The 19,865-nt window shown below is 43.2% G+C and overlaps 1 protein-coding gene and 1 long non-coding RNA gene across 2 annotated transcripts; both read right to left on the bottom strand.

Annotated features, from left to right (window-relative positions):
• Positions 1 to 984: 984 nt before the first annotated feature.
• On the bottom strand, positions 985 to 11,083 carry LOC306913201 (uncharacterized protein; the record flags this gene model as incomplete). The annotated part of the gene is made up of 8 exons (XM_079489789.1): positions 985 to 2,625; positions 4,066 to 4,125; positions 4,612 to 4,722; positions 6,224 to 6,565; positions 7,575 to 7,862; positions 9,512 to 9,576; positions 10,495 to 10,635; positions 11,058 to 11,083. The coding sequence occupies 8 exons, from the start codon at positions 11,081 to 11,083 to the stop codon at positions 2,528 to 2,530; spliced, it is 1,131 nt and encodes a 376-aa protein (XP_079345915.1). The 3' UTR covers positions 985 to 2,527.
• Positions 11,084 to 11,094: 11 nt separating this feature from the next.
• Positions 11,095 to 19,865, bottom strand: LOC306913183. Its single transcript, XR_013788504.1, has 3 exons — positions 19,756 to 19,865; positions 16,353 to 16,587; positions 11,095 to 11,225 (listed from the first exon to the last, which is right to left on the bottom strand). It is a non-coding gene; the product is annotated as an uncharacterized lncRNA (long non-coding RNA).

The following is a 19,865-nucleotide window of genomic DNA, read 5'->3' as shown; positions in this document are numbered from 1 at the left end:
GAGTACAGCATCTTGCAATGGGTCTGGTCCACAAGATTCGATACTCCACCAAGATACCCATGTACCTGTGTAGATACTTCCTTAATGTTAACGAAGTCCACACCCACAACACCAGAGGGAGTGCAACGAATCATGTTCAACCCAGATTCGGCACAAACAAGGGACTAAATTATTTTCGCTCCTATGCCACCAAAATGTGGAACGCCCTACCAACAGTCATTAAGACATTCAAATCCCTTGGCTCCTTCAAAACCGCTCTCAAAGGGCACCTACGGATGGCTGCAATTCGAAACTGGCCCCCGTAAAATCTGAATCCCCCCCCACCGCCCCCCCCCCCCCCCCCCTTTTTCCCTCACTGTATATGTTTCTTTTCCCTTTTTACCTCCATTTTGATGAATTCCTGTACTGTTCTTTGTCTATATAGAAGTGTCTATTTGTACGTCTCTAAATGTTTTGATGATTTGAACATGGTGGACCCTGTTGTAAACAAGTGTAATGCTTAATTGGGTCGTCCACTCACAGTTAACAGCCTTTGTATTGAGTTTGTGCTTGAAATGTACTGTAATTCTGCAAACGGTTAATAACATTTTCAATCAATCAATCAATCAACATGCTCAAGAAGCTATTGCTGTGTAATATGCTGTAGCATTTATGGAGTGAGCCATACTGGACTGTGCACTCTGTGCTAATGTGAAAAGGGTGCCATGTCTTCTTAGGCCTTTCATGGCAATCAGACACTGCATTCATGATTGGAGGCATTTTGTTCCAACAATGTGTTTTGCAAAAATCTGCTGGTGGCACTATAACAGGCCAAGGGGTGGCATTTCTTCCTTGGCCTAGTGGAAATGTGTGTGTACAATTTAACAGAAATCACATGCTGTGTTCATGATTTCAGGCATTTTGTTCAAAACACGGTGCCCAACACTTGGACTATACGTTACGTAGTTCCTTTGATTCCTTAACAAAGCAGACATGACATATATGTTCATACGCACTTCAAATAGTTTTTTAATTCATAGTTCGAGACAACATATTGTAACATGTTTCAAATACAAAATTGAAACAATGACCCATCATGTGCAGCTACTACTGTACAACACATTACAGTGAAAAGGAAAGGTCACTGAACTGGTGACAGATTGCATTAACTCTTAACAGAAGCGTCCAGCACAAATACAAATCATTACAATCCAAACACAAGTAAATGATTGACACTGAAGTTGTTATATTAAGGCATGAAATCCAAGTATTTTCTTTCTGTTTCTGTATTAGGCTACAGTCTGGTCATGCTATGCTAGCATGGTTTCAGTATGTGACATTCAGTAAGGGGGGTTCTGAGCTCCTATAAGGAGAGGTCTGAGCCCCCTAAGCTCCCATGAAAGCATACACATATGTGGGGGTTTCATGCACAGCATTACCATTACCAACAAGTAATTCATCTTTCAGTATAATGAGAATTACACTGAGCGGGACATTCCGGCATGGATTACGTATGATGAACGTGCCATAACTAGCAAGCCTCTTTCTGAGCCAATTCAGATGGCTTTAAGTATCAGTGAATGGCAATCAAATCAAATTGCCTTTGTCCTAACACAAGGATGTTTATATATTGTTTACATATTTCAAATCCATTGACAGGCTGTCATCTATTTCAGTTAGCTAGAGCAGTGCAGGTTCTCAACCTTTTCAGGCTGTGACCACCAAATAATCATATTTTAACTGGGGACCCCCTAAAATAATTGTATTTTAACTGGGGACCCAAACCCTGACAAGCACTTGGAATTGTAGGAGTTTTGAGGCATTACGTTTGAGGACAATTTGCCCAATGTTTGACCAGTTTTTATAGTATAGTTTGTTGATTACCTTTGATGTGTTAACGGTCTTTGTCTTTTATTTCTTTCGTTTTTTGAGGTACTAAAAAGGTCTTAAAAGTCCTTAAATTGTTGTCACCAGTGTCATCTGGACCCCCCCCCCCCCCCCCCCCATCATGGGGGTACTGGGGACCCACAGGTTGAGAACAACTGAGCTAGAGGCCAGTCCACTATCTAAGACAGAGCTGGGAGAGGGACACCACAGACCACAGTGGATTAAATCCCGTGGCACAATGTGGCACAATGGTGAGACAGTGATTTTGAGTTGTGACATCAGTTATTTGCCCTCTGGCACTACTTATAAAGCCAGTCACAGTGTTCCTTAGCAATTCCCTTCTTGATTGACAGACAGTAGGAAAGAGAGTGACGTGACAGGTAAAAAGAACAAAAAATCAAAGGATGTGTGTTAGGTTTCGATAGCAAGCCAACAGAGGAAGGCACATCTCCAAACATACTGTATGCAGGCCTCTTTATCCCATCACCCAGCCATCTGGATGTTCTTGTATAGCCTTGCTGTGTTCATATATGTCTATGTTGTTGTTAGTGTGTGTGTGTGTGTGTGTGTGTGTGTGTGTGTGTGTGTGTGTGTGTGTGTGTGTGTGTGTGTGTGTGTGTGTGTGTGTGTGTGTAAGGGGGGGGGGGGCGCTGGTTTGCCCTCAAGTTGAGGTAGAGCCAGACTTGTGTCCATTGTGTTCATTATTGTCCTCCACTGTCAAGGGGCTGCATTCGCTCAGGGTACAGTCCACTGCGGTTTCTGCAATGAGATGGAGAGGTTTAGTTTGCTGTGATTTATTTATTTGCATGGAAACATAAAGTCCAAACATCCCTCCAAATGATTTAAGATAAAACACAGAAGGTATAAGAGGATTGAATAAGAAAGACACAAGGGCTCGGTTGTGCTACCTTGATAAACAACATTTTCTGTTTAAATTATTTTGAATGGACTTGTTGTTCAAGTCCATCAGGATGGCGGGGGTAGTGTGAGACATGCTCTTTGCTCTCTTAATACTCTACTCTGTGGGACTCGTATAGTTGTTGGCAGCATATAGCCTATGTGTAGCTACAGTAATTTATGTTAGATAGATAGATTATCTAACTTGATTGATCCCACAATTAAGGGAAATGTCACACATTTAGTAGTGTTGACTTGATAGCAGTGTTGTTTTTGGCAGCAAATTTCTATTTTAGTCTAGTCACAGTCTTTGGAATAAAACTTCTAGTTTTAGTCATATTTTAGTTACCTGGAATGTTTTAGTGTTAGTCTAGTTTTAGTCGACTAAATATCATAAGATTTTAGTCGACTAAATCTACAGGTGATTTAGTCGACTAAAATGTATTTTGGCAGGCCATGATGCCTTGTGAGCGTGTAGATCTACTATTTTCAGCATTGCAACCAAGTGTAAAATGACTTATACTGGATGTCTTGTCCACTAGTCCTAACATTTTAGTCTAGTTTTTATTTGTTGACGAAATTGTCAGTATATTTAGTCTTAGTTTTAGTCATCATAGCTTAGTCTTCATTTAGTTTCCATTTCATTTTTGTCAGTGAAAAAAGGTAGTCGACGAACGTTTTTCGTCTTAGATTTGGTCGACGAAAACAACACTGCTCGATAGTCATGATAGTCTTGATAGTCATATTTGCTTTTCTCAGGCAATGGAGCTCAGTGAGATATGAGAAGACAGCGTGTACCTCCACATGCGTTACGCCCCCCCTAGTGAGACCTTTCACTGTCGGGTGTAAAGAAGATGTTGGCTTGATGGCCCGGGTATCGGAGGAGACCCGAGGCTTTCTTCACCCTCCCAAATTGGGAGTCCCAATGACTGATTGTGGGGGTTAGCAGAGATGGAGTACTTGTAGAGAGGCTGGGGAATTGGGAATTGGCTATACTAAATTGGGACTTGAAGGGGAGAAAATGTTTTTCTTTTGTCTTGAAGGGGCATGTTTTGCACAATAACAGTCTTTTCATTGTCTGCCCACGATCTCTGATTCATACAGTAGGCTACGTTTGTTTACCTCAGTCACTGATACTAAAATCTGATATTTTATTTTTTCTATGAACCTGTGACTTGACACCCATACTGTTATAAAACGGAAATAAAAAGATTTTGAAAAGAAGAGATATGAGAAGACGGTGGTCTAGCTCTATCTAGTGGCTGAGATCAACATTATATTTCACGTGTGTGAAAAGCTCACCTTTTACCGTGTACAGCTCAGTAGCCTCATTGGAACTCTTTGTAGCCTTTGAACGGACATCTGAGTGAGAGAGATATAGTGGGAAAGCTGAAATATGTGTCTTTGTTTATGGCCAATACAATACAATACAATACAATACAATACAATACAATACAATACAATACAATACAATACAATACAATACAATACAATACAATACAATACAATACAATACAATACAATACAATAAAGTCAAGGTTCAAACATTGTTGACGAGATACCAGGGTTGTGGCTCTTTTTTTTGTATGTCAATTTTTATTTGAAACAAACATTGTTGGAAGTGAAATTATTGTTGTTCAGGCTTCCTCAACAGTGTAGATAACAATAAAATAAATAATATAACAATGAAATGAGGTTTATACCAATGTAAAAGCTAAATAATAATAATAATAATAATAATAATAATAATAATAATAATAATAATAATAATAATAATAATAATAATAATAATAATAATAATAATAATAATAATACACAATGTCAGTTTTCTCCTTAGTTATTTTTTACCTTTCAGTTTCAGATGCACCAACATGGCGAGGAGCACGAGAGCCACCACGGCGACCACCAAGGCAACGATCCACCAATGGGAAGGGTACAAATCACCTTGTAGTTTTTCACCTGCACACAGGTGACACATGATGAGCACTACGCAGTGACATTTGAAATAATAATTACCTGTCGCATGCGTGTGTCAGTGTGTTCTATGAGTGTGTCTATGCGTGTGTGCAACAAGCCTGTTTTGTGTTTTAATCGAATATTCGACTATTGGAATATCCAAACCACTATTCAACACTGTACCTCAAAGTCGAATATTTGCTGACATTATTTTTACAATTGTCAAATCATACTGTACGTGACCTGGGGGAGCTAAAACTGCTCTGCACTCATGCCAGAAAGATAAAAGGGCATAACAAACATGACTCTACTTGTTGTAATGTATTGTTTGTCTCAGACCAAGGACCACAATGGAAATACCCTACTGTAAGTCTCACGACTTTGTTGTTTTTATTTCTATTTATTAAGCTTCGGGCAGATACAGGCTTTAAGAAAACTATTCAAAGAGCCATCAGTGATCTGCAGCTACTCAGTCAGGGCAGGGTATAAGTAAACTGGATGTTGGATGATTAAAAGTCCTTGAGCTTTATGGGATTACAGTCACAGACTGAGGAGGTGTTTGTTCAGCCTCTTCTTGAAGGCATGAACACTGCTTGATGTAATGTCTCCAACAACCGAAGGGGGAAGACTGTTCCATATTTTTATAGCAGAGTGGAGAAAGCTCAAGGTGTTTGACTTGGGGGTTTCCAGGGCGTGGGTGTTTGTATCCTTGATGACGTTTCTCCTATGAACATGTAAAACTCAACCGCACCAATGATTCGCCATGCAACTCCTTGCAACAATTATCCCCAATGGCAGTGGCAAGGAGTTGCATTGTTGCGGCTGATCTTAACACTGTTTTGTTGCAAGGAGTTGCGACTAGTTGCATTGGTGTGGTTTGGGCTTAACATGTGTTTTTCTTGTATGACGTAAAAGCAAATCAAATTGACGCTTACAACACGGCATAATGAGAAATGTAGTTTTTTACTTTTTAAATCACCCACGAATATTCCGCTATTCAAATACTTTTTGGTATTCGAAGTCAAATACAAAAGAATCTGTCATAGTAAATGCTCTAGTGTGTGTGTGTGTGTGTGTGTGTGTGTGTGTGTGTGTGTGTGTGTGTGTGTGTGTGTGTGTGTGTGTGTGTGTGCGTGCGTGCGTGCGTGCGTGCGTGCGTGCGTGCGTGCGTGCGTGTGTGCGTGTGTGTGTGTCAGTTCTCAGGGCTGGAATGGGTAAAATGTGGCCCTGACATTTGGCCCAGACCGGCCCACCACAACTGGCACGCAGATAGCATACTCCCCGCTCTGTCGCGGCACACACAAACGAACAAGCCCTAATACCACATTTACTGAGAAACATCCCTCCATGTTCTGATAATTACCATAATGAACCTAAGATTGGGGCATATGCCTGGTGTGTCGAGTGGCCAGTGTGTGTGTGGTGCGTGTGTGTGCGTGCGTGTGTGTGCGTGCGCTGCATGACATTTATTTGCTCATTTATTTCCGTGAACATGATATCTCACCGATGGCCGCTATGACCACGTCAATGTGCTCGGTGTGCGTGTGGTGCGGCGCCGAGTACACGCACGTATACAGGCCCGAGTGCTCGGAGTGGTGCGGGACCAGCAGCATCAGGGAGCCGTCTCCGGACGAGACCCTGCGCGTGTCCACCCGGACGCCCGCGCTCTTCCACACGGGCGAGGCGGACTCCTCAGACCGCCCCGACGCGCTGTCGTAGGCCAAGATGTGCTCGTCCACCTCGCCGCCTCCCGTCGCAAAGCTCCAGGACACGGCGGGCGCGTGGAGGAGGTACGCGGGGGCGTGGCACGGGATGGTCAGACCCTGGCCCTCCACGCCGTGCAGCTCTGTATAGCAGAATCACAATCAAGAATCAGCTTTATTGTCACATCACAGATTTACAAAGTAAAAGAGTGGGTGAAATTCGTGGTGGGAAAGGAGATCAAGAAAAAGAAGCAAAGTCAAAAATCCACATGAACCTGAGATAAGGTGCGTGAGCATACGTTGCTGTCGGGAGGAAACCTCATAACTAAATTTTTGAGGTTTTTGATTATTTTTTGGCATAAATCAGTGCTATTGAACGTCATGTTGTGTCGAAAATATTGAACCAATGGAAAGTAGTAAAAAGTGCTTTGGACAAAACCTCTTAACTCACTTGGACACTCAAAATGTCTGCTAAAGCAACTAACTCCACCACCTCTCCCCCTCTCATGGAAGTAATTGACAATATATAAAGTTACAACACCAACTTTGATGAGGCTGTATTGCTTTGTTTTAAAAATATAAGGTTTTCTTTATTTCCTGAAAAATGCATATTTTTCATTTCCTGAAAAATGAACATTTTGGAGTTATGAGGTTACCTCCCGACAGCAGAGATATATAGCAGCAGGTGTGTACTGTGCATTAATAGTTAAGAAAAAAATGAACACAGTGTTAATTTTGACAGCAAATACAGATTTCTTTTTTTAATAACACGTCATTTAGTTTTAGTCCTATTTTAGTAATCTGAAATTGTTTAGTCTTAGTCTTAATTAGCCTGGCCCAGCCAGCGTAATTTCTGGTATAGAGGGGCGGGTGCCGGCATACATAGATCAGGCGGTGGATCCTGATTCACTGATCTGAGCGCCCGCCCCCCCCCCCCCTCCTTCCCGGTAGAAAACAGCGGGTAACACTGACGTCACCAAATTTGGAGTGACGCCACTGCACTGTAGTTCATGTACGTGGCTCGTTTGCCCAGTGCGTTTTCTTTTTCTCGTGAAAACGAAACGCCTGTGGGCTCCGAGGCTAAGTCTTTTTTAGTCAACAAAATGAACACTGTTCACATGTACATGTGTGCATGTATAATAATGGGCTGACCTCGCTCTGTCAGCGAGGCGGTCCAGGCTTGCGTTCCGTAGGACGAGTTGACCTTGCAGACGTAGTTGATCTCGGAGAGACCCTTCAGCCTCCGCATGCGGCTCTCCACAGTGTACAGGCCGGTCTGCTTGTCGGGCAGCTTGCGCGTGGTGGGCCGGAGGACCTCGGAGCTGGGCGGCTCGGTGGCCCAGGTGACGTCGGGCGCGGGGTAAACGTCACGGGTGGCACACATCATCTCCTCGTAGCCGCTCAGCCGAGACAGCTTCAGGGTCAGAGAGCGGATGGGCGCTACACACACACACACACACACACACACACACACACACACACACACACACACACACACACACACACACGCACACACATGCACACACATGCACATACACACACACAAAGACACACATTAACGCTTTATGTATAGAGACACGCACATATATAGCAGATCAACATTTTGATGTGATATTAACTCATTTGGCCAGGGACCCCCTGGAACCCCCTCAAGGACCCAGGGGAGTCCCCAGACCCCACTTTGAGAAGCACTGTTCTAGAATGTTAAATAAAATTCCTTGGCATTGCATCATGACTACTAGATAGAGCCAAGCGATGAGTACTATCTAAAGTACTCTCTCCTGTTTCACCAAAAACTATCATGTGTGCAACGGAAGTGATATATTGGGTATTGAGATAGTATTTTTGCTGATATGAAATTAAATTATAATATCAATATCACAGCAAAAGAAAAACACACAAAAGCATTACTGTTGGGGTCAGCGCTTACACCCATTTTACAATCTGTTCATATTACCTTCTTGTCTAAGTGTTTCCTAATCATGGCTGGAGTTTTGGACTCTCATTTAAACAAACATGAGGTGTCTGTCCTGCCAACAAACCACCAAGACCCTGAGAACACTGCAGAATTCCGAAGGGAGTAACCCATATGAGAGATTCAGGACTTCTTACTCCTACAGGAGGAGATAAGGCTAGTTCCGGAGAAGTTAGCAGTACGGTACATTCCCATGCAGGATCATGCGGTGGTGGGGTGTTTTCAGAGTATTTAGAGAGTGGACAAATCAATAATTTGATTTGACTCTTTAATATAATATAATATGTTATACTGTACACTTCTCAAGGTGTTGTCCGGGGACCCCAGAGGTCCTTGTCGTGATACAACCAAATTGATTGATAGGCCTAGTATAGGGAACCAAATGGACCCTTACAGGTCTGTAACGCTGAGAGTTGTATACAAATAGAAACAAATATGGTTCCAGTTCTACACTCACAGAATGATGGGATCCATGGCCCAAATAGGTTTATCAAAGCATAACAATCTGGGGGTCCTTGAAATTAAAAAATATTGAGAGCCACTGCTCTATACTCCCTGCCAGATCCTTCAACAATCATGTCATACATATCATGGAGCATGTTAATAGAATATTACTCATACAAATGGGGTGGTTGTATTTGGTCTCCCCTGCTTTTCTATTGAGACATTTAGATCGAATAGAAATTGTATTTCTCAGCTGAGCATGCCGTCAGGCTTCTATTAGCTCAGTGGTAAAGAATTCAGCTCTTGCACAGGACACCTGGGTCGGAATTTGGGGTATAACATGAACGCATTATTATTACAAAACATACATGAACCACGTCAGCCCTATACACATTTCGGCCATTTGAAAATAGCCAATCTACAAGCTCAGCTTGTAGATTGACTTTTATACATTTGAAAACTTCAAACGGGACATGCTGCATAGTGAGTACTTTCTACTTTTGATATATTTAAGTACATTTTGATGCCAATACTTTTGTACTTTTACTCAAGTACATTTTGAATTCCGGACGTATTGACACTTTTAAGTAAAAAAATTGAGTACTTTTTCCACCACTGCATGAAAGTGACACTTAATGCTCAGACTTTGTACGGTCAGAACAGAACTCACCCTCCACCTTGACAATGACGTGGGCTTCGTGCACTCCCGCTGAGGTGTGCACCTGGCACTTGTACCTAGGGGTGGAAAAATATAATAATGAATTGCATTTTTATAGCGCTTTTCCAAGTGCACTTTACAATGGCTCATTCATTCATATATTGGGAGATGAAGCGGCGAACAGTCAACACCAGCGTCCTCACTTCACACATTCACACACCAATGGTGGCAAGCTCACACCGACCAACTCATTGGAGGCAATGTAGGGTTCAGTGTCTTGCCCAAGGACACTTCGACATGTGGACAGGAAGAGCTGAGATTCAAACCGCCGACCCAGGGATCATTGGACGACCTGCTCTACCTCCTGAGCCACAGTCGCCCTAATATAGCAGCCCTAATACAGTGTAATATCATTTTTCTCAAGCAGTATCACGATACGTGATATTATCACAATATTTTCCCATGCAGTTCTTAGGGTTGTTGATCAAGTTACTTAACAGTACAACCACCTACAAGGTACATACAAGGAAAAATGATTAACAGAACAACGAAACCATCGTTCTAGAAAAGTGTAAATTAAGGTATAGAACTGCAAATCATGCATTCACTGTATCACGATATATACGATATCTCTGAATATCGTATCACGATACGATATTCATCACGATACAATATCGATCTAACCTGACACCGCCAGATGGTGGCGGTATTGATTCACAAGTTCACAACACAGCCTCCATCTGGATTCGCTCCCGCAGTATCGAGGAACCAAACACGGTTCAGACCAATCAGTGGCAGCTACGGGCGGGATCTGCCAATCACCTCCTGCCAATTAAGTAGCTTGAAAAAAAAGGGCCCGCCTTCTTCAGCGATTGGGTTGCAGACATGGATACCAGATGGAAGTAGTTTGTGAAACGAGTGTGAAGCAAACTTCTTCAATCCGGCGCAGTCAGGTTTATATTGATCACCATATAGCCCAGCACCCCTGCTTGTACCTGCCCCTGTCTCTGATGCCGCAGCCTCGGAGCACCAGCGTGGCGTTGCCCTGGGAGACCAGGCGGGGGAAGATGGCGTACTGCTCGTCTTCCACGGACTGCTCCAGCTCCTCCCCGCTGTCATCGTCCCTCCTCCTCGGCCTGAAGGTAGGGTGACCAGATCCAATTCATTTGAGGGACAGAAGTATTGGACGGGGTTAGAAACGTATTACTTAAATGCCGTGATGTCATATTCAACCAGTTAGGCCTATTGCTTATAATGTTGTTGTTAAACCCCGACTAGTGTCTCTAATGGCTGACTTGGTACTGTAGTCTAGGGCCTAGGCCCTAGACTACAGTACCAACATGAGAAATATCCCCTAGACTCTAGGTGATATTTCTCATGTTATTTTAACAGGCTTAAAAACACATCTTGCAGGAAAAAGAGTCGATGAGAGAGCTTTACAACAGAAAGCCAACTATTAGGGGACAAACTATTAGGGCATTTGAACACTGATGCCTGCCAGTCACAATGTGGGACAGCGTCTCACTTTGTGGGACGCCTGAAAAGTCTTGGAAATGACTGAGGGACTGTCCCACGCAAAGACATCTGGTCACCTACCTGAAGAAGGTGTAGACCAGCTCCTTCTGCCGGAACCACTTGATGACTTCGTCGGCGTCACCGTCGGCGGCGGGCTGGAAGCTGCACGGCAGCAGGCACTCCCGCGAAAAGACACATGTCACATGAGCGTCTGCATGGGGGGGAAAGAAAGGCAAAGCACAACACTGGGTGTGGGTGTGACCTCTTTCGGGATTAAAAAGTCTGTATAATTACCATTCGCTAGCCCCAATCATCTTTCATTCTTTGTAAGAATGTCCACACAGAGAGGTGGGCTATACATTAGGCGGGGGAAAATGGCAGAGCAATTATAGGCTAGCCTACATAAACTGCCTATGTTTACTACAAAATAAATTTAAAAAAATCATAAAATGAATCTAGTACTTGGCCAGACAGGCTGCAGGACATTTGGGCACCTCGATGTAAAAGTGGCTATTTTGTAAAAAAAAAAAAAAAGTTAAAAAGAAAAATTAGAAGTAGGCCTAACGTATGTATACATGATGTGATCATGCATGGTAAATCATTATCAGACTTAATTTTATCCTTCAACTTCTTGTTTATGCCCCAACATGACAGGATAGGATATGTACAGGTTTTGTAACAGTCTGTAGCAGTTGTAGAAATATTAGACCTTAATTGTCAAATGTTTAAGCATGTCCTAATCTTGTAACCTTTACTTAAAACAGTTTACAAATATTTCATTTTTTAACATTTTGGAAAAAACAGCCAAGGTGCCCACGCAGCCCACCTATCATGTTACCAGTAGATGGCAGTAGTGCAGTGCAACACACTGACTGGCTGCTGTCCATCAGAAGTAAGAGTATCATCAGCTGATGTGTTTCAAGTGTAAACATGAAACGGGGGAGTCCTAGCTCTGGCCAGAGTCCCAACTATCAACGCCAGGCCAAACACTGTTCCACTTCCCACCGCTCCAAGCAACACTTTTAAAAGGGGGCTGTTGTTAAAGTGATCTGTTTTTGTTTAAATAAGTGTTAACAGCTCTGGATTCGGATTCATTGCATTAGTAAGTATAACAGGGGGTCCCCTCTACTAGCCGCCAAGCAACGAGTGTATGTAGACACTTGTTTACCGTTTCTGTATTTGGGACGTCACGTGGCAGAAAAAAGGTAAACATAGTCACGATTCGCGAAAGGGGCTATATGTTTGATTCTAGAATTGCAACACCAACCATTGACAGCCCATGTATCCATGAAACCTCCAAACTCACCAACATTGCAGGCAGCTAATGCTTGAATTATCCTTTATGCAAAGCGTTTGTTTCATAAAAATCCATGTAGACATGTTATGACTTATGAGCTACTTTCTGTCAAGAGATTCCGTGCCATATTGTTTTCCTAAAGTACCGGTATTGGAGTTTAGAAGCACACGTTTTTAGCCTCCAGGATGCTAGTATTGTCTCCTATGAATACAATATTAGCCTCCAGGATTAATTTGCAAATTCGAAACAGGTGGTATGCAGGGGCCCAGGGCTTCAAAACTCCAACATTTAGAAAAATAATCACCTGCACGGAATTAATTATTGATGCTCATATAATATGTATGTTGGATTAATCCATGCTACTCATAAATTAACATGTCTACAGTACTGGATTTTCATTAAACACAAACTTGGCACACTTGGAAAAAGGATAATTCAAGTGTAACGCCCAGGATTCAAACTCGAAAGTCCAATATCTATTATATCTATTATATAGATCTATAATAAAGGGATATCCCTGGCCTATATGGACTTTCTGGGGGAGATATTAGACTTTTGAGTCCATCAGGCTGAGGCTCTGAGCCACTCTGCTACACTCACCTCCCTTTTGACCGCCTCCCACAGGGAATTAACCTGATCCGGGTCACGGCACCAATGTAACGCCCGGGATTCGAACTCGGGTCTCCCGCGCAAAAGTCCAATATCTTAACCACTAGACCAAAAGGATATCCCTATGGACGGGGGGAGCCTAGAGCTGCAAAGTTGGTGAGTTTAACGTCATTTAATACAGATCAGATTGGATTTATCTGAGCTGTATCAGTAATATTGCAACTTATGTTGCAATATATTAAATATAGAATCTAGAGGTGCGTATAGGGTCTCCCCCCTCTGGAATAGAAGTTCTAAACCTGATCTAAAAATGTGTTTGCACGCACGCACGCACGCACGCACGCACGCACGCACACACACACACACACACACACACACACACACACACACACACACACCCTTACCAGGAACTTTTTTTCCTATTTGTTAAAGTCGGTGGAACAAGGAAGTGTCACCACTGAAAGTGGATCCTGCTCATTTCAAGACAAATGACCACATTGACCATGTGACATTAAGGACTGCCATCAGAGTGACACACCTTCCAAGTTACAACTGAGAGTGGTGAAAGGTATGTAAACATACTGTACTGTCAAACAGTTTTTGACAGCCTTTTAACCCATTCAAAACTTGAGGCTGGGCCCGGACCGTTAGCTCAACCGTCTGGGCACCTAGGCTGCCGAGCCAGCCGGACGGCGTGCCGCGGGCTCGACTCCCGAGCCCGACGGCCTTTGCAGCGTGTCACTCCCCGTCTCTCTCTCCCCGTTCCTGTCTGTGTATTGTTCCCTATCAATAAAGGCAAAAAGCCAAAAACAAATCTTAAAAGAAAAAAACAAGAAGAAACTTGAGGCTGATTCCACAAATTCCTTCTAAATCAGTAGTTCTCAAACTTTTTCGTGCCAAGGACCATCAATCTCGTTGACTTGCAATCAAGAAAATGTACTTCTATTCTATTGCCACATAGCAACTGACTCGAGAGGAAGTCATGTGTACGGAGGAGGGTCCTTGCCTTTCTTAACCGCTTTAAACCCTATACTTTGTCGACTGGAGTCCCCCAGGTTATCCTTCTCGCAATGAACAACATAACACGCATCTGCCTAGTAGCACGACCACATACTTTGTGTGTGTGTGCGCGCGCGTGTGCGCGCGCGTGTGCGTGTCAGTGTTAATAAATGTGAGTGTCAGTTACCGCCGTCTAAACACGGGATCATGGGGAGGGATCGGTTGTTTTAGCACCTGGGCTGTTATTGTTCTAAAGACCTGAATGCTCTCTTTCATCAGTCTCGCCTGTCTGTCCATGGCCTAGCAGCGTCATTGTTGTACGCCCTTGTCATATTGGTACAATGCCCTGTGCACTTTGCCAGCTCATGTGCAACACATGGTTCACTACGGGGACACACCGCACTGACTGCACTTTCCTGTCTTCCCCATGCTATAAATCACTCCAGTGACAATAGTCATAACAGTGACTCTGCACTCTAGCTGTGTGTGTAGGCTGATGCAGGAATCTAGCTACTGTGTAGGGCTGAGCCTGAAAAGTGGGTTTATTTGTTGTGTCTTTTTGTTCTGTTGAGGACAACATAGTGGAGATAACTGTATTGTGTATTGATTTTGAGTGGTGCAAACCACTCCAACAACTGGCTTTGTACCCGTGTACACGTGTACCCGTGTTTGTTCGTACCAAAAAAACGAGCATGGTTGCTATGTGACGTCACTGACATCACAGATAGTTGCACCACTCAGTTCACACGGGTGTGATTTGTTTTTTGTGGCTTTCGCCTTCATTTTATATTTTTTATGGAGGGACAGACAGTAGGCTGACAGGAAATGGGGTGGGAGATGGGGGGAAGACATGCAGTAAAGGCCGTCGGGATCGGGAGTCGAACCCGCGGCACACTGCCAGACTGGATTACCAGCCAAGGTGCCTGGACCACTGAGCCATGGCCCAGGCCACTGTATTGTGTATTATTCTCAAGAATGCATGAACCAGTGTGCTTTGATGTTGCGGTTAATTGCTAAGAAATCAAATCAAAATCAAAGAGCAGTGGGCAGACTTCCTTCGCGCATTCATCCTTCATGTGCAGTATCCTCGACTAGGGCTGTGTACAGTGGCTGTGTACAGTGGCTGTGTACAGTGCCGACCATTCTAGTCTTTCTAGAATGAATGTATTATTCATGCAGTTATTCAGCTGTGCTGTACGCACACAGTGGTGACCACTGTAAGAGTCTGCCTTAATGTATTCATTCTGCGGTGTTGAATAAGTACTGAACACAGTTCTTGCCATTGTGACAGCTGCCCCTTTGAATTATTCACTATGTATGTGACCTGTATATGGCCTATAATGATGCTGCAGTCATTAGAGAAGTTATTTTATTCTTGCACCTAATCATGCATTTCTAATTTTGATGGAGATGTCCAAAGTACTATCAATTCAGCCCGCACTGTACACAACCCGATGGCCATCAAAGAACATATAACTCTAGTGTCAGCAAAACTCGATTTCCTGCTCCTTCTGGTCGATGACCAAGCTGAAAGGAAGCAGTGAATGTCTGTGCCTGAAACCCAGGGACAGAACGTGACATTTCATACTTCTGCGCTAAATGTACTGACACACCATTCTGCTGAATGCAGGATTTGCTCTGTGGTCACTGGGTTGCTATACCTGACTTGCTCAGTCCAGGGAATGGCGGCCCATCTGCCTGCCACATGTAGAATGACCCTGCCAAACACTAACCACACTCATACCGTCACCTCTCCAACAGTCACTCATTCCAACTAACTAGCTAGCCCTTCATTTCCAGAATGATCCTTATCCATTTTTTGGGGGGGAGAAGTTCACTTCAGTGTCTACTTTGGGAAACTAGGAAACAGTTATTAAACCAGTGTCTTAGGCTTTGTGGCAAACGATACATTTGTAAGCTTAGCTGTACTTCCTTCAAATGGTTAGATTACTCCCAATGTATGAATGAATGAACCATTGTAAGCGCTTTGAGTAGGCACGCAGTGCATAGAAAAGCGCTATAAAAATGCAATTCATTATATCAGCATTTGGGGGTGAAACAGTTAACCCATTAAAAGCACATTTGTAGATTTCTACATTCTAGATTTTCGGCTTGGCTATTCAAAAATAGCAGATATACCATTTTTGAACATTTTTGGAAAAATCTTGAAAGGGTGAGAAGAACTACTGCTTTAAAAAGGCATTTTGTAGAATCGGCCTCAGGTCTTAATGAGTTAAACCAGTGCCTCAGTTATAACGTTGTGATAGTAAGCGATACTTTTGTAAGCTTAGCTGCACTTCCTTCAAATGGTTAAGATAACTCGATATCATCATCTGGGGGTGAAACGGTTAAGTCGCTGTTAACCGCTATGCTGGACAATGGGTCAATTCAGCCGGCCGAGTATCATGGACAATGAGTGGCCCTGTGTCTTACCTGGTGGCTTATCCTGTCGTGTGTAGCTGATGCAGAGGAGAAGGCAGGCCCAGGTGTGTATCGCTGACATGGCTTTTTTCCTCGCGCACAAGTGCACATTTGAAATGCACGCGGCTCACGCTGAGCAGCCAGGCGGCGAGAGTGGGACCATCTCTTCTTCTGACGGGGTGGTGTCGGCTCTCTCCCCGTGATGTCTCCCTCGGCTCTTCCTTCAGCAACTTTCTCTTTTATCACTCTGGGTGGTTGTGACGAGACAGAGTAATGAGAGAGAGAGATACACACACACATGCACGCGTGCACAGGCACACACACACACACACACACACACACACACACACACACACACACACACACACACACACACACCCAGAGAGAGAGAGAGAGAGAGAGAGAGAACAATTCAGAGAGCAATAGAGACAGTCAGATGAAGAAAGAGAAGAGAAGAGGAGAGCGAGAGGCCAAGGGAGAAAGAGAGAGTGACTCACATGGGAGACACACACATCAGAGAGAGAGAGAGAGGGAGGTGGTGAGGGAGAGAGGGAGTGAGTGAGTGAGAGAGAGAGAGAGAGGAGCAGAGCTAATGAGAGGCACGTTCCAAATCGCACGACCGCACATAACATACTGCTGTGGAAGAACTTGTTCTTAGACACTGTGGTTTTTACGCCGCAGGTTTGATCTCCCGATAAGCGGTGATGTTCCAACCACCTCTGGTTTTACTTTTAACCTTCCCTTTTATTCCAGGAGATAGATTTACTGCAGGGTGTCTACTGTCTAATATCACTTTATTCCTCTGCTGAAAGGCTTGCAAGTAAATAGTCAAGTAAAATCGTCATGGAAATTGGAAAGTATTTTTCATTGAAAGTATTTTAAGAATGCTGACGTCGGCTCATCGTCAGTCTGTCAACTACTTTGATCCCAAACAGCAAACCTTGAAAACTGCTGGATTTCCATGACATTTTCTGAGCACCAATTTGGATATATAGGCTGCTATGCTATATAGTTCAGGGGTAGGCAACCTTAGGCACGGGTGCCAACATTGGCACAGGAGACGTTGATCAGTCACACACTGGCATAAGTGTGAGAGAGAGTTTTTATTTATTTTAAAATTAAATATTAAAAAAAAAGACTCTTAACTATTTCAAAAGGTTGTTATGTATCCTATGGGCAATCCTATTGGGGGGGGGGGGGGGGGGGGGGGGGGCTATTGGGTTACAACTCGGATGGGGCTTCGTTGCTCGACACGCCAACTCGTGGCCCTTAGGCTTGTTTGGGTGGGACCGGGTAGGCCCTAAAGTCTGTTTAGTGTTTACTTGGTTATGTGCCAGTGAAAATAGCCGGTCTACAAACTATATCAGGCATAACCCTAACCCAAACCTATAACCTCTAAATGCTTAACATTTCCTCAAAATGCCTACTTTTCAAACTCCACTATACTGCACTTGTGTGTGTGGACATTTGGCTCTCACAAGTATTGTCAAACAAGTACACACACACACACACACACACACACACACGCACACACACACACACCCCTTCTACATCAGTTGTTTGGAATTGTAACGTACAGAGCGTGACTGTGTGACAGAGGGGTGGAGAGAGGACAGGGCAGGCTTAGCTCTACAGCTGGTCTCCATTCACAAGAAAATCCCCAGCAGGTTATCTCATTCTCCCCATCTTAGCCGTATCTCAGCCAACCATCTTACCATCACCGTGCCTAATATAAACACTATGGACTTGGTACCTCGCATCAATGATCGGCAACCTAATCTCTGCACTGATAAAAGGGCTAATTAGGCTGACCGTGACCGTGTTTACACACCGGTGAGTCACTTTGAGAAAGGAAAGAGACGAATGTTACGAATCACTGTGACTGTAATCTCTCAAGACGGATACAGTCAGAGCTCCGCAGCTGATTCAAATTTGAAAGGAAACCTTTTTTTTTGTGCTGACTGTCACACAATGATGCCCGTTCAGGTTCCTGTAATGCAGAGACGGAAAGCTACCGGGAACTGAGAGGATATTACTTTACAGAGTTACAGTACAGTATGTCACGATTAGAATGACTTGGGCAATGTTCAGTGAGCTCACATTAACGATACTGAAGTCCTATACAGTATACTTTGTTGTACGGTTGCTAGTGAATAAATAGGTGATCTACAAGCTGATGTGTCACAGTTTAAAAATGATCGAAAAATGTGTACCGTTTGTCATTGTGATAGATTTTTAAAATCTTCATTGAATTTGTTTTCAAATCTGTTGCATCTTAACTTCAGGAAAACTTGACAGAAAAAGCGTCGCTCATTGTATAAAAAAATGAAGGAAAACTCCTTAGACCGAGACTTAAGAAAACATTTTTTCTTTTCTTTTAACATGCTCATAAAGTGCTCTGTGCTCAAAGTGCTATTAAAAGTAGAAAACGTTTCGGTCCTAAGACCTTCGTCAGTGCTACATGATTTTCACAGACAAAGCACTTGCTCTTACAGAGCTCCAAAACAATACAGCTCTGGTGCTCAGTGCTTCAGCATCTTAACTTATCTTATTATCACATCACACATTATTTATAGAGTGGGTGATTTGTTTTCCTTCTTTTTTTTGCTGCATCAAAATAAAGAATAGAGAAAGGAACAAAGTTTGATAACAAGACAATGGCAAATATACAGTACATATAATGAATGATCAAAATAGAAAATAAACTTCCATAAAAACCTGGTTATGCATTTGAACAGTTTTTTTAGTTGTTGACCCTGTATTGCATTTGAAATGGATATTGTGTTCACATGGTTGTAGTGTGTGATGGTTGTATTTGTTTGTATTGTTTGTTGACTCTTGTCTCAATGAGACTTTTACCTGGTGCATGGCTAAAGCTACACTGCGTAACCGCTTTAGTCAATACATTTGTATTTTGACCCATCAAGTATGGTACGGTAACTAACACATTTGGGTTTGTTTTGTTTTGTCTCCCTGCTCTTCTATTGAGGCATTTTGATCCTGTGGTCTGGTTTGACCACTGCTACTTGACACTTGACAGGTGGTACTGATTGAAGGTCAAAATTATATTTCTCCCCTGAGCAAGCAGGCAGGCTCTAATGGTTCAGTGGTAAAACGGTCGGCATCTGTGCCAGAGACCCAGGTTGAAAACTGGGGTAGGACATGCAATTCAGTGTGTAGCTTTAAATAAAGGACATGATGAGATGGTTTTGAGCCACTCTGTAACAACAAAACGTCTCAAAGGGTATAAACCCACTGTGACGCACAGTATAGTTTGAGCAACTTGGGGAATAAATCTCCCACATGTTAAGATATTACTAAAACTCTGAATTCCAAGTCAATGGGAGAAGAAGGCAATTGGCAATTGATTTTCTTTGCTTCAACCATCCTAAGAAAATTGATGAAAAAGACTTACTGTAGTCCAGAGGTGTAGTAGACAGACAGACACGGTGAGGGTGCGGAGAGGTACAAACCAGAGAACGATCTTAGCCTTTTGAGACTGAGCCTGGTCTTGACTAGACCAAC

This window comes from Electrona antarctica, assembly GCF_951216825.1.
Source record: "Electrona antarctica genome assembly, chromosome: 20".
In the NCBI taxonomy this organism is placed as follows: domain Eukaryota; kingdom Metazoa; phylum Chordata; class Actinopteri; order Myctophiformes; family Myctophidae; genus Electrona; species Electrona antarctica.
This window is presented reverse-complemented; position numbering and strand designations above follow the sequence as displayed.